The 15,228-nt window shown below is 41.2% G+C and overlaps 2 protein-coding genes across 14 annotated transcripts in view; one reads left to right on the plus strand and one right to left on the minus strand.

Moving 5' to 3' along the window:
* ca16b (carbonic anhydrase XVI b) overlaps positions 1 to 8,015 on the plus strand; it is a 104,515-nt gene extending 96,500 nt beyond the window's left edge. For both annotated transcript variants that reach the window (XM_071905510.2, XM_078283691.1), the window contains exons 20-29: positions 142 to 314; positions 445 to 580; positions 1,000 to 1,146; positions 1,697 to 1,790; positions 2,722 to 2,798; positions 3,015 to 3,143; positions 3,461 to 3,607; positions 4,874 to 5,016; positions 5,602 to 5,737; positions 5,903 to 8,015. In XM_071905510.2, coding sequence (XP_071761611.1) covers positions 142 to 314; positions 445 to 580; positions 1,000 to 1,146; positions 1,697 to 1,790; positions 2,722 to 2,798; positions 3,015 to 3,143; positions 3,461 to 3,607; positions 4,874 to 5,016; positions 5,602 to 5,737; positions 5,903 to 6,049 — 1,329 coding nt within the window. In that variant the 3' untranslated portion in view covers positions 6,050 to 8,015. The remainder of the gene's footprint in view (positions 1 to 141; positions 315 to 444; positions 581 to 999; positions 1,147 to 1,696; positions 1,791 to 2,721; positions 2,799 to 3,014; positions 3,144 to 3,460; positions 3,608 to 4,873; positions 5,017 to 5,601; positions 5,738 to 5,902) is intronic.
* Positions 8,016 to 8,254: 239 nt separating this feature from the next.
* cadpsb (Ca2+-dependent activator protein for secretion b) overlaps positions 8,255 to 15,228 on the minus strand; it is a 64,664-nt gene continuing 57,690 nt past the window's right edge. For 11 of the 12 annotated variants that reach the window (XM_071905506.2, XM_071905503.2, XM_071905505.2 and 8 more), the window contains 8 exons: positions 14,184 to 14,339; positions 13,890 to 14,037; positions 13,695 to 13,769; positions 13,471 to 13,554; positions 13,336 to 13,368; positions 13,030 to 13,137; positions 9,606 to 9,710; positions 8,255 to 9,514 (listed from right to left, as the gene is read on the minus strand). In XM_071905506.2, the coding sequence (XP_071761607.1) occupies positions 9,338 to 9,514; positions 9,606 to 9,710; positions 13,030 to 13,137; positions 13,336 to 13,368; positions 13,471 to 13,554; positions 13,695 to 13,769; positions 13,890 to 14,037; positions 14,184 to 14,339 (886 nt within the window). In that variant the 3' untranslated portion in view covers positions 8,255 to 9,337. Of the gene's footprint in view, positions 9,515 to 9,605; positions 9,711 to 13,029; positions 13,138 to 13,335; positions 13,369 to 13,470; positions 13,555 to 13,694; positions 13,770 to 13,868; positions 14,038 to 14,183; positions 14,340 to 15,228 lie in introns of all 12 variants that reach the window. The other variant, XM_071905504.2, reaches the window with a different exon arrangement.

Below are 15,228 nucleotides of genomic sequence, written 5' to 3' on the forward strand. Positions count from 1 at the left end.
CTGATTGTTGATAAGTTAGATCTATGAGGTTCTTTCTCTGAAAAGTCCTTTGAGACATGCCTGTGATGAAGGGCTATATAAATAAATGAACTTGAACTTGAATTTATTCTCATTTGAAGCATGTCTGCTCTTATGTTCCAGGGTCAGAAGGGAAACCCTAAAGGGAAGCTAAATGAGCGCATGGTGGTCCAGTATCACTATACTCAGTGGCCTGACATGGGTGTCCCAGAGTACACCCTCCCTGTCCTCACCTTCATCAACCGCTCCTCTGCGTCACGTACCACAGACACGGGTCCTGTCCTGGTGCACTGCAGGTACAGTACAGTAGGTCTAGGTCTAAAGTATGTTACTTGTGATTGTTAGACCCTTGTATTTGCTAGCTTGGCCAATAGCTCCCTCTATGGGCCTGCCGCGATGCTCATTGCTTTGTGCTCTGCTCTTCAGTGCAGGGGTTGGGCGGACAGGAACTTACATTGTCATTGACAGCATGCTGCAACAAATCAAGGACAAAAGCACAGTCAGCGTCCTGGATTTTCTCAAACATATCCGTACACAACGCAACTACCTAGTCCAGACAGAGGTAAGAAACTCTTAAGTCATTGTTTATGAGGGGGGACTGGATTCATTATCTGAAATTATAATTCAAAGGAGTTTCCCAACATTAAGATGGACAGTAAGTTAAGAAAACAAAACAATAACCTGATAACGTCAGGTAAAGGTCATACAGAACTTTCAGTATTTACAATGTAAGAAATGGTTGAGATACATATACAGTAAAAAAGCAGAATCAATTAGCCTTCCGACTTACTTTGTCTCTTGGTAGTTTAATTCCTGGTATTCCAATAGGTAATATACTTTATTTTTGTCACTGTATAAATTGTGTGTGTGCAATTGTAGAACTTGTGAGTATATAACCTGAGACTCTGTGGTGTCTCTTTCTATGAATGTCTCACTCTCTGGCTGTCTGTTTTCTCTGTCTCGTTTCCTTTTCCTCCATAGGAGCAATATGTTTTCATCCATGATGCTCTGATGGAGGCCATCCTGTGCAGAGAGACGGAGGTGCCTGCCTGGCAGCTCCATGGTTATGTCAACAGTATCCTCACGCCCAGCTTGGCAGGCCGCACACGCCTGGAGAAGCAGTTCAGGGTGAGTAAACCCTCTGGGAGTCGACTAGCCCGGTTAGACCAGCTCATCTCCTGTCACCATCTGTGAGCGCACCTCAAACTGAAAGTGATGCATTCTATGGATCAGAAGCTTGTTAGCAATGTGCATGGTGGTTGTTCCGGGTGGGAATAGCCGCAGCGTCTCTGATGTTAGCTATAATAAAATCATGTCTGTCACCCCCGCTGACTCGTTGTGCAAAGCTTGATGAATGTTTCATCAAGCTCCATCTCTTTAAATCAGCAGGGGAGGCGGACTAATTGGTCCCAAATAATCTGATTTAGAGATGGCGTTTTTGATTTGTGGACTGTGGATGTCACTTCCCTTCAATGTTCATGTGCATATTATTAATGTGTGGGACTTAAGCTGAACCTCAGGTGTAAAGCAGCAATATGATAAATTGTATTTTTTATGTTTAACTTAAATTGGCAATGACTCTCGAGACAAATTTCACAACACGGTGTTCTATGAAGCCACTCTGAGCCATGTTCATTGTCTGAGCTGCCAGCCTGGTCTTTGCCCTCTCTCTCTACAGCTGCTGACTCAGTGCAACATGCGCTTTGTGGAGTGCTTCAGTGCCCAGAAAGACTGCAACAAGGAGAAGAACCGCAACTCCTCAGTGGTTCCCTGTGAGTATCCCATCATTTCTACCACAGCACACTTGCCATGGAGCCGTCGTCTTTAATGAAGTCAGGTCAAACATGTAAGAATGAGACACTTCACTCCTCTATAACCGGACGCTATCAAACTTGTGTCACAGAAAAACTTGTTCTACAAATCAAGTCTGTTCTTTATTTAGTACTATCTAATTGATTAAAGGAATTTAAAGTTGTACTGTTGTGAAAATGTAACTATAAATTTAAATATTCACATCTTTCCCCAAATCTGCTTCTAGTATGCAAATGAATTTTGATGATGTTCCATGATAGGTGAATTTACATCTGGGATCCTCTTCTATTTGCATGGACTGCAGTGATACAGTGATGTATTGTGATAGTGTACAGCTAAATCTTCTGATGATCGAAAAACAGCACATACTCTGGCATTTTATGATGAATCGCATTGTATAAGCGGTACCTCTATGTATGTAAAATGCTAGGTTCATTAACTAGCAAGCCAAGTAGCCTAGTCATACTGTGTTCTCCATAGAAGAGATTAAGGCAGCTGATCAGTAGGGAACCAGAGAGCTGAGATGACATTCAAATAAAGGGCTAATTAAAACGGTTTTTTTTAATTTTTTTTTTTGGTTTCCTCTTTGAAATGAAAGAATACTGTGAGAACCAGGACCATGGCATTTGCTAATGCAGTATCATACATTTTCCCAGTTTGCAGAGAGTAAATTATTAAACCTAATTCATATTCCAAAATTAGAATCTATTTCCATAATCCTTTATGTTTATGATTCTATGCATTCTCTGCATCCTGGCTGAAGAAATGAGGTACTTGTTGCTATAGCAACAGTGAGACTGGGTAATGATTGTTTGCATTATTAGCCAGTACATTATTATAGAGGCCTGGATTGTGATTTAAAATGTGTTCTGTATCTCTCTCTCTCCTCAGCGGAGCGAGCACGGGTGGGACTTGCTACTCTCCCCGGCATGAAAGGAACGGATTACATTAATGCGTCCTACATAATGGTACAGTGTGATGGCTTGAGTCATGCATGTTTATGCTTGCTGATCTGCTGGTATTTAGTCAGTCATTGCACGTTTTACTGCTGAGGGACTTTTGATCTAAACGTCTGATGATCATTTCTTAGAAAATAATTATTTCTCTGTTAGCCTTCACACTCATCCATCAGTATAAGTGATCTGAGCTTGACAAAGGCTAACAGCTGACCTCTGTCATCTCAGGGTTACTACAGGAGTAATGAGTTCATCATTACCCAGCATCCTTTACCCCACACCACCACAGACTTCTGGAGGATGATTTGGGACCATAATGCTCAGATTATCGTCATGCTGCCTGACAACCAGGGCCTGGTGAGTAACCTACAGACCTAATAATGGTCGTGTAAATGTTTTCCCTTGTTCATGTTTCTCTGTTTTATTTGTCCTTTATCTCTGTAGTGTTTTAATCTAGTGCAAAGCATATTTAGCTGAAAAGACGCACGTGCACACTCACACACAAACAAAGGAATATTGACAGCAAAACAGAAGCAATGGAACATGTAATATTTCCCCATCTCAATATTTAGGCAATTTTGTTCATTGTACCCATTTGATAGGCGCATCAGTTCAGAATATAAACAAGGTACATACATGCAGTCTTGTCTTGACATGTTGCTGTTCCTCTGTAGGCTGAGGATGAATTTGTTTACTGGCCAAGCCGGGAAGAGGCCATGAACTGTATAGCCTTTACTGTCACACTCATCAGCAAGGACAGACTGTGCCTCTCCAATGAGGAGCAGATCATCATCCACGACTTCATCCTAGAGGCCACACAGGTATCTTGCCCTCTGTCCCTGGTTACATGTACCTTTCTTAACCTGTCATCTGTTTGATTTCTATGGCACAAAGCATCGCAAGTAAATAAGCACTATATTTGTTGTCAGTTGTGTGTGTCCATGCTAGGGATGCACCGATACCGTTTTTTTACTGCCGATCCGATAACGATACCAGAATTTTGAGTATCAACCGATACCAAGTACCGATCCGATATTGACCCCTTTTTTTCTTCTGTAATTACACAGCTGCATACAACATGTAAATAACATGGGAACAATAATTTTATTGTTAAAAAAAAGAAAAGCAGCAGGGCAAAAGAACTGACCAAAATAGGAATGACAGTTCCTAGGATATATAAAAGATTGCTGCAATATAGGGATACAGTGCAAAAAAACTCACAAAAGTGCAAAAGAGCAATAAACTGACCAGTGCATACTGCTACAAAACAATATTGAAACAACCATACAGCCTTTGCTTATATTTTTTTTCCTCTTCTTTAGTGTGAATAACTGACAGAAAAAATACTGCTACACATAGGCTTTTTCTGGGCATAACATCCAGTGTGTGCCAAGTCTAGTCTAGTTTTAATCACTTAAGGACAAGAGGCAGGTTTTTCTTCAGAAACAGAAGCATCTCACCTCTTTCTGCTGTCAGCCTGTTCCTCCGCTCACTGACAGTGTTGACAGTCACTGACGCTGACGCACGCACAGGTCGCGTCAGCGTCATCAGCGCGGTAGCATTAGCTTTAGCCCCCATCTCCAAAAAGCTTCGTTTTGTGAAAACGGAAGACTTAATTGAAACCTTTATGGTGGCGTGTACATGATACTAAGCCCAAGGACACTCGATGTAAGTTTGAGCTAAGGAGCAGGCGTTCTTGGTAAAGTGAGTTGGATAAAGATCTTTGGGACGCTAGTAATGGCATAGCCATCTAGCATCCCTTTGTGGCTAAAATAATTCCCAACCGCTGACATGTTTACATCAGCACATTGCCTGCACGCTCGCTTTCTTTTTCCAACTTCTTCACTCACTCGTGTCGCGTCACGTGCAAACTCAGGCATGTTTTACGGCAGGCGACTACGCCCGTTTATTACTCCGGGGGCTCGAACTGATTGCTCTGGATCGGATCGGATTATAACGTTAGCTGCCACCGATGTCCGATCCAGCATTTTAGGCCAATATCGGCCCAATACCGATACCAAGTATCGGATCGGTGCATCCCTAGTCCATGCATTTGCGTGTTAACACTCCTCTCCTGTTTGTGACAGGACGACTATGTTCTGGAAGTAAGACATTTCCAGTGCCCTAAATGGCCCAACCCAGACGCTCCTCTCAGCAGCGCCTTCGAGCTCATCAATGTCATCAAGGAGGAGGCCATGACTCGAGATGGCCCCACCATAGTGCATGATGAGTAAGTTTGTACCTTTGTTGTCACACACATGCTTGTCTGATTGAAGTGAGAACAAAGTGAAGGGTGACTCATCTGATCATAGCACTGCTCAGTAGACTACTGCCTGTTCTGCACCACTTCACTTGCAAAAATGCTATTTTAGGTGTAATAAGGGGTTTATGCACTGCAACCTGACCGTAGTATCCCTCTCTGTGAAAATCTCTGCCTGTGCACATCTTAGCTGTCAAGGACCACACCTGCTCACAATATACTTTGTATCTCTCATTTACTCTAGTGTTTCCTTTATTGAGGCAGTTGTTTGTATGTGGCAGACGTGCTACGAATATTAAACAATCACAGTGGAGAAGATACTGTATCTCCACATCAGGCATGGCTTCCTAGGTTTAATATAGCAAAAAGAGGCGATCTGAGCACTCTGAGCTACACCAGGAGTAAAACAAAGAGCCCCGCCAACAACTGAGGATTTAGGAGAAGCTTTAGAGGGCAATTCAAGTGTGGTGCAATATATTATTTGAGAACAAAAGTATAGGGAGGCAGCTGAGACCTTTTTCTTTTGCAGAACTGATTTTGCGTACTTCCCAACAGGTATGGAGCAGTGTCAGCGGGCATGCTGTGTGCCCTCACCACCCTGTCCCAGCAGCTGGAGAGTGAGGGGGCAGTTGACATTTATCAAGTGGCTAAGATGATCAACCTCATGAGGCCGGGAGTCTTCACTGATATAGTGAGTTATAGGAAACATGGTTATCAAATACGAAGGATCATGGATCTCCATAAATGATTTCAAGCACTTAGAGAATTGACATGCTCATGTTTTAGTCTATATGAAAGGAAGCAAATGTTAACCTGAGTCCCATTTGTTGCTTTGTGTGTGTGTGTGTGTGTACAGGAGCAGTACCAGTACCTTTACAAGGCCATGCTGAGCCTGGTCGGTTCCAGAGAGTGCGGGCTGAGCCCCATGTACATGGACACTAATGGGATGGTGGTGATTGCAGACGAGTCAGACCCAGCAGAGAGCATGGAGTCGCTCGTCTGAGGACATTTTCCTTAACAGGCACTTAATTTGTAAAAATCTGAGAACTTTTGTGAGGCCTTTTTTGCCAGACTCTTGGTTAAATGAATAACCTTATTACTTTTTTACACTGATAAAAGTTTTTTGATATTTATTTTTTGTCATTTTTTTTGTCCTAAATGTTATCCTGCTGAGCGTTTGCACCTGTTTAAGTTGTCGTGAGGAAAAAGCAGCTCTGTCCAGTTTGCACTATACTATCAGTGTTACTGCCTAAATCCACTGAGTGAAAATTTACACAGCTAAGCCCTGGCTACGCAACACATTTTGGATCTTGGACTGCCATGAGGGAAACCTGAAGCATGAAGACTAGGATGAGTTCAAGTGATCCACTCCATAAATGTCTCAAAACAAACCATCACATCGCAGCCTAGCCCAGCATGCATTTTATCACTTTGTCATCTGGTCAAACTAACTTATTTGAGGCTACCCACCAAATAGGTGAAGCTCTTATTATCTGTCTAGAGACTTTATTACTTGCATAATATTCATATATTGTCCAAATATCTCACTGCTGTCTTGTAAAATGTACTCATGGTTTCTTTTGTTGAAGTGGTGTTACAACATCTAATGTGAACATTTATTGCTTTTTACAGGGATTTATATTGTTTTGTAATATATATTATATCCTTAATAGTCAACCAATGTTTTTGAATAGTTATCCCTATTTGTCCACTGGCTTTGCGTGGATTGATGTTTTTGGAGACACTAAAGCTTGCGATGAATTGCCTGCAAGGCTCCATTCATGTTATTTTTTCAGCTTTGTCAACCTCACCTGTTAACTCATGTAATAGATTTTGTCCGTATTCACACAATACATTATTTTATTTATTTGTAACCAAAGATGTGGTTCCAAATTGCAACACATAGGTGGTTTGTCCTGAGATCTACTACTCAATTACTCTCTCTCTACTCTGAATTAGCATTTTAAACAAATTGTCACATTTTACAGTTTGCCCAGTTTCAAAAGTGTCAAATATAATAACATTGAGTTAAGCAAATTTCTGTTCTCGTAGCCTCAGGAACTCACCACAGATAATCAGCGTACATCATGTTTTCCTCACATTAGTCAAATATTAAGACCTAAATCCAGACTGTAAATTTTATTTTATCTGGGCTGATATGCTGTCCCCATGTCTGCACACTTATTTCCTGGCTATAATTATAACTCCTTTTCAACCATGAAAACCCTTTTCCCTTCATTGATTTATACATACACTGTCCGCAGTGTATTCTATACTGACCACTTATGTTTCTCTGCTTTCACCCACTTCTCTACCAAAGGGGAGATTGCGAAGTCAAGTTAAAACTCTCCAACATTTGGAGAAAAGTCCAGATTGCTGATCATTTCGCTCAATAAGAAACTTTTCTTTGCTGCAACTGTTTTTGATTTTCTTGCTTTTTATTGAATGCTAACTTGCTCATTGTTACTTTTAAAACATGAGTGCAATTTTTTTCTAAGCCATGCACACATTTACTTCAAGAACAAACAACTTTGAATTCAATCTATTCTTTATGGTCATAGAATTTTCTATTTTCATACAAAAATTTGGTTTGTAAAGTGGCCCTGTAACAGATTGTACTTTTGTGGAAAATTTATGATCCAAGTCTCCACAGTAAATCCACAATATCCACAATCACACCTGTCCTTTTGAGGTCCATACTGGTATTTTTACCAGATTTTCCTGACATTTTCACACTGAAAAAGGTCTAGGGATCCAGTATGTTAACCTCAGTCCATTTCAGCCAGGTTGGTAGTTAGGTCTATTTTCTAACTTGAAAATGAATAATAAAATGGTTTTGTCCATTTATTATATTACATGTTTATATGATAGTATCATAGTCTTATATTGCTATGATACTGTGATATACCATATTATAGTGTAATAGTGTTATTTAATACGTAAATTGTATTGCTATACATTAAATAAAGTATGGGTTTTGATGTACTGCATCCTTGTATTATATGGAACTATTAATGTTTTCACTTAGTGGCATAATGACAAACTACAATGAAGATCCCGTTAATCCTGTCGCCCTCTGCTGTTTGTAACAGCTGTCTCCAGACATATAATATATAGTATGTATATAACTGAGGTGGGCATGCAGTTAGTAAATATGACAGAGGAGACACATGTACAGTAATTTTATTTAGAGGCCACAGCTCTTGCATATTACAACTGTTGGCTTTCATAAGGCAAAAGCAAGAATGAATCCACCAGCTAATTCACACAGAAAACGGAAAGCGTTTGGAGAGGGTGGGAACCCACAGGCATGCAGCGATGGCTCAGAATGCAATGTACAGCATTATATATATATACAAAACAACAGTGAGACTCAAACAAATGCCAGACATCTCATTCTACACAATTACGGAACAAAGACAGACCAACTTTTTTTTTTTTTTTAAATAAAAAAGAAAATTATTTTAGCTCTTTTCTCTGTAAAAGTGCAACTCAATTAAAATAGAACCTGTTTCAAGGCCTTTAATGTTGAAATAAAAATAGAATCTCCCAAGTTATCAAAATGGAGCTATGAGAATATTGCATCTCTAGAATACCCACTCATTTAAATTCAAGATTCCTGCTGAACCATTTCTAATTAGTAAGTGTGAGATGAGATCACATAGCATTGACACATGATAAAAATGCAAGTCTAGACCTTACTGTTGATGTTAATAACAGTGAGTAGACGAGAAGATGTTCATCTGTAACAGCAGTAAACTTAAATACAGAGGTTTATTTTAAGTTTGAAGCAGTTGGCATTCACTTAAAAACAGACAAGAGAAATAAAAGGGTCCATACACTCATCATCACGACAATGTACCATTAATGAATGTAGAATACGACAAAGAAGCGCCATATAGGTTTGCATTGGACAGGGACACACCTATTAATCTCACTCAACATTGTCAAACAAATGGTACTCCATATTGCTTAGTAACACATAGAAATGAATTTAGAAATGAATGAATCAAAGAAAGGTGCTATCTTTATCATGACACAGCTAAACTGTCAATCATGGTTATTTTTTCAACATTTTTATTTTCCTCAGTATAAGTACTATTTTTATAGTTAATAGTTCCTTCATAGGCATTTCGAGCTGACAAAGAGGTCCTAGAGTGGCTATCTGAGTAACAGAGTTGGTACATGCATCGGTTACCAGGCTAAAGTCAAAAGTGTGATAGGGGTTGGGTTTGGGGTGAAGGGTGGGGGGGGGGTTCAGGGGAGGGGATGGAGTGTCAGTGCACGCGTTCTAGTCATCCTCTTCATCCTCCTCATCACTGTCCTTCATGGAGATGCCCTGCATGCCTCCCTCCCTCACTGAAGCAGTGGCCTCTTCCAGGGTCAGTCTGTTGCGGACCGTTTCGTACATCTTGCTGTTCAGGGTGGAGTCTAGCACACCCTGCAGGCGAAAGTCCCGGTACTTTTTCTACAGGTGGAGAGATGTATATCAGCACAGTTGACACAACATGGAGACAAAGACTTTTTGCTATTTGCTGTCTTGTGTGCTGACAAGTTACCTTTGCAATCCTGATGAGGATTTTTAGCTGGTAGACATGGAGCTGCTGGTCCATGCGTTCAGTTAGCCAGGTCCCCAGTAGGTTCATGGTGGCAGTGTACCATTGCTGAAACACACATAAACACAACACTCTCCAGCAAAACACACACTCGCACGCATACTTGACACATAATAACACAAACTAAACCTAACCTAGACCTAAAGACACGCATATAGTACTAGACCTAAACGCATATCTGACAAAAACATAAACTTTCAACCACCCCATGTCCAGTTTGTATTTAGGCTTAATTTCAACAAAACTTCCCAACTGGTTTATTCATGTAGTGAGGAACACACTTTCTGCTACACAGTGCAAGATGGTCAGATATGGTTAGACTTCATTTCAATCAAGTGTGTGCCTACTAGTCAGTGTGCCAGCCCTTATGCCTCTTGACGACATTCTTGCATTTCATGTGTCGGAATCATCAACACAAGGTAACAGGCTGTATTCATGGAAAAAGGGAGGACTTTACAAACTAAACAGCTGACAACTGTGGAGAAATGTGACAAAAGTCAAATATTACCTAGTAGAAGATTCCAAGCTATAAGCATATTTCTGTTTTCTAATTCTATATATTTTGAAAGAACTCACATTACTCCACTTGCCTTTTGTCTCCATCTGGTGCTGTTAAAATTAAATATGGAGGTTTACCTAATATAAGAGCATTACATTGATTGGTTGAAATAGTGATCAAATGTGCAAGTTGGCCCAACCAACTACTGTTAGTACCATACTCACTAATTCAACACTCTCTACAAAACTAAGTCAGGAAAATTTATTGAAATTGGACCCTTACTGTTTGATTCAATAAATGACAACCCCAACACACACACACACACACACACACACACACACACACACACTTACAAACCAATACAGTTTGACATCCAAACACAAACTGCATGTATAGCACTCTGAAGAGCTGAAAAGAAGCATTTTAAAGGAATTTACTCATTGAAAGCATTGACACTACTACTTGGAGAAAATAGGAATACACCAGATGGACATGAGAAGACATTAAACTAAAGCATTTACAGATTTGTCTGTCTCAACCTGTAATTCCTTTTTTCTTTGAAATACCAAAACACTTTTTACACGTCGATATTTCATAAAAGCTGTGCTTACAAATTGCATAGCCCATCAATTACTGAAGGCAATTTTTAGCTATCGTTAATTATTTATTCAAGTAGACCCGTGGAGCCGCATTTAAAAATACCCTATATTGAAATTCTAAAACTACTGTGCATTTGCATTTGCTGCTGCACTATCATACTGTATGAGAATAGAAAGTGTAGTTTTGACGAGAGTTCATTAGCAAAAGAAAAACAATGAAAGTGAGTAAATGGTTAGCAGGCAGGGAGCGGTGGTGCTATTTTCTTATACCTTTTCACAAGTTTACATTGGGAGAGTTTTCCAGATGGTTCAGATTCCAAGTTATAAGAGAACAGCACCCAAGAGTGATAGAAACAGTTGTCATCCCTCCAATATCAAGAAAATAGGTCAACTTTAAACATGTGAGTAGGCAGGAACGCAAGAGGTTTATTAGGCCCGAATTAGAGTGGGAGGCTTTCATCTGTTTGGTTGTTCAGTTTGACCTTCTTTTGGTTTAGATCAAGATTAGGTGAAGGGTTAAAAGGGTTCAACTTGAGGCCAGATATGCAGATGCCTGTCCACTTCACAGTCGAGTTGAGCGTGCAGTGCATGCAGACCTCGCAGGTGGGTGGGTGGCTGAGTACGTGCTAAGGTACAGTTTTGTATGTGCGTATGAGGCAGAACTCTGAGGAGGAGGGTCATGCTAGAAGATGTACACAGGAAGATTATTTGACTCTAAAATCATGCCAATCAACATAATGTGATAAAACAACGCAACATTTAGAGATAAGTGCCACTTTTTGAATAGAGGAGGCAGCAGGAATGGCGTTAATCAGGAAAGAAAAGAATCAAGAGAAGATAAAAAGGTTTGAAATAAACCAGTGAAAGAAAGAGAGATACAGTAGAGCCTAGGCAACATTTAGGAATCTTTACAGATGCATGCAAATAGATGGATGGAAATGCATCAAAAAGAATGGGGGGAGGGGGGACATCAAGACATCCTTATACTAAATTATATTTTAAAATACTGTTAAAACTGAAACAGTCACAGCTTGAGACATTTTTAAGAACAATTTAACGTGATAGTGCAGAGTAGGATTTCGATGTACTGAGGGGCCACACAGAGGACACAAAGGGAGACTCCACACCAGAAAACTGATGAGACAGAAGGAGACAAGACAAGCCAGTGTGGACCTCGAAGACTAAAGCAAACCCACTTCACAACAGTATCACACATCACTCCAAAACATAAAATCATATTGCTGTAGCACAAGACTGCACACCTCCCAAATCTACAGCCAACACAAAAACATGAAATCAGAGGGAGACTTACAGCACACTTTTGAGTACCTTTCACACACACACACACACACACACACACACACACACACCGCACATCACTGCATATCTCTCAAACACACAAAGCCATCACACGCCTGTGGAGACACAGGTCTGTACAATTTGTTTCTGAATGATATGAAGCACGCACATCACAGCAGTACGTGTAATTCAACTCACACATGGAGGACACATTACTTCCAATGTATCCCATTAGGATTATGTTTTTGTAAGACAGTGCTCTCTCAACCCTCTAATAGACCATGTGTATACAGCATGTCAGCCTTTCAGATTGGCATCATTAAGTCATCCCGGCCCATCCAGCAGTGTGACATACACCCGGCATTTTCAGTTCATAAAACGACTGAACCAGAAACTCTGAGCGGGTGCTCCAATGTGGACGGACCCGAGAGAGCTGGATGTCATTTGTCCAGGAGGCTGACATGCTTTATGTACAAGGTGCATTTTCAGGTCTGCCTAAATTATGGAGTAAAACTGTGGTGTTCTCAGCTGAAACCTGATTGCATGATGTTACATAACGATTAATCACATGCCTATACCTGTAAGCGTAAAATGTAGTGGTTAGCCAAAACATGTAAATCATGTGCACATAATTCTGTTCCATTCAGAGAGCACTGCTTTAGATAATCCTTTTTGAGGGTGCTTTTATGGACTCTTTGTTTGTAAACAAAAGTTGTTGTTTTTTTATACACAAAGGCCCAAAAGCACTGTGGCAATGCACACCAGAATACAGAGGGCAGCAGCTAAGGTTTAGAGAGGAGAGATAGAGAGAGGAAGAAAGAAAGGAGTAGAGAATCAGAAGGGCCTCTTCTGCCAGGCTGAAGTACATTCCCTGGTCTCAAAATGGGACTTATCCCTTTCTGCCCTGTTGTTTTGCCACATTTTGGAAAGCCCCTCCCTTCTGGTGAGGAGGAGACGGCATCTTACTTACATCAAATAACCTTTCTATATACACCTCCTCATTGACCTTATCACGCAGCATATCCTGAGAGTGGCGCACAAAGGTCACATAGCCATCGGCCACGTCCATCCCGGGTTTCTGCAAAATGGCATAAACAACATGAGTTGGTCACTGGTTAATCACTGGTTCGATTCTAAGATCTGGCTGTATCACAAATTACTCAATCAAAGGCAATATAGAATAATAATGAAAGATTCAGTGCATCTGTTAAACACACACACACACACACACACGTACACACAGCAAGCAAACAGAGAGTAGGACTTCATCACTTACAGGTACATCCACATACTTGGAAGCAGCTTTCACCTGCAATCAGAATAGAATTGTCAAATACAGGTTGAGGTTGAGGAAGAAAAAGCCAATTGAATGACACTGAGCCAGGCTGAAACAAGAGAAGCTTCATCTCACCGTGAATGAAAGGAATGAGGAGAACAGAGTGCCTTCATCATATCTTGAAATCTTGGCCAACACACTCTCCAGAATGACAACAAACTGAAAAATAAAAGGTAAGGACAGGATTCATCAATCATTACAAAATCATGACTTGTAATCACTCTTTTATTTGTGTTCTGATCATTGGACAAAATAGTACAGTACTATGACAGTTGTTTGTTCAAGACGAGCAAATGTACCTTTGCAACCAGAAGTTGGATCATGTCTTTCACACTTTCCTCAATCAGTTCGTCTATCTGGGAGTGGTACTGTTTCTGAAATAAAGGAACAACAAAAAAACATCCATATTAACAGATCATTTTCTCTCTGTAAATATGAACAAAATGTATCAGAATGTTACAATACGAGGTTACTGTCCCAGGTAAAGAGTTTACCTCTTGGCCCATTTCCATTGCACACAGCTTAGCTGATTGGTCCTTGGCATCCACCATCACATTGAACATGGTGCATATTGTTGGGGAAATGCGGAAGTCTGTGGACCTGCTGCTCTTTGTCAGCTTGGACTCAAAAGCCATCCTAGTGCTGCAATGCAATTGAAAAATTGTTATGCACTTATTATGCGCTAAGAAATACTGTATGTAGTAAAATGTGCATTCTCAACATTGATCTCTATGGTGCGTGTAAGCTATCTATTTGTGTCAGTCTATCTCTTTGCCTCTCTCACACACCGCTTGACGCAGTTCTCGATCATGTCGCTAGACATGAGCTTAATGCGACTCTCTAGGTGCTTGGCGAACTCCTCTTCAGGCCAGTGCAGGTCCCTGATGAAAGTCTGTAGGGCATCTAGCTTCCAGAAGAGGTCCTCCGATGTCCCAGAGCCGTTACTGCCATCGACCCAAACACACACAGAGGTCAGAAGACACAGGTCACCCTGCTGGACAGAGGGGGTGAGGGGTGGGAGGGGTGGGGGGGTAGGTGCAGAGGAGGATGCTGTTCCTCCACACCTCAACACAGTCAATTATACTCTCACCATATACTGACTGGTCCATCCAAATGTCTGTCACAATGACCCTAATGTTTGTTCAGGTGTTTTTTGGCAGTCAGTGTATGGGTAAAAAAGGGGGGCGGCAGGGTTTACTGTAACAAATCAATAACCATGCTATAGAGTATGATTATTGACTGGGGTGTGAAGTGGGCACATGCAGGTAAGTCACTGCAGATACAGCATCTATCACACTGTGTCAAGACAAAGGAATAGGGAATGGAGAAGTGAGGGAGGGCATGTAAAATTGCATCTATGTTCCATCTCTGTTTCCAGAACGGATCGCCAAATTGCCTTCCCTAATCACAGATAGATCCCTCATCACAGGCCCTCTCTCATCGTCCATGTCCCCAGGCTGGCGGGGGCCCTGGAAGAATTATCAAACAAACCATGCAGACCTCTTTGCCACCCTGAGTAGAGCTGACTGAGAAAGGGATGCCGGATAGACGTGGGGGAGGGAGGGAAGATGATAAAAGGGAGAGGCACAGGAGCAGGGCAGGTCTCTACTGTCTCGGATGCCAGCTGCACTGAAGAAGTTGTTGCTTCGGCGCACTGAGCAAACAGCCCAGCCTCTCCATCCCATCATCTCCTATCCCACCCACTGATCTCCCTCCCAATCAGATTACTCACTGGGGATTTGGTCAAGGTCAGAGATGGACCTGAGACCATATACAATCTATGCTAAAAGTGACTATAGCTCATATCTAGTCTGGCCGACAACGCTTGGGGGC

Source organism: Centroberyx gerrardi, chromosome 5, assembly GCF_048128805.1.
Source record: "Centroberyx gerrardi isolate f3 chromosome 5, fCenGer3.hap1.cur.20231027, whole genome shotgun sequence".
NCBI classification, from domain to species: Eukaryota; Metazoa; Chordata; class Actinopteri; order Beryciformes; family Berycidae; genus Centroberyx; species Centroberyx gerrardi.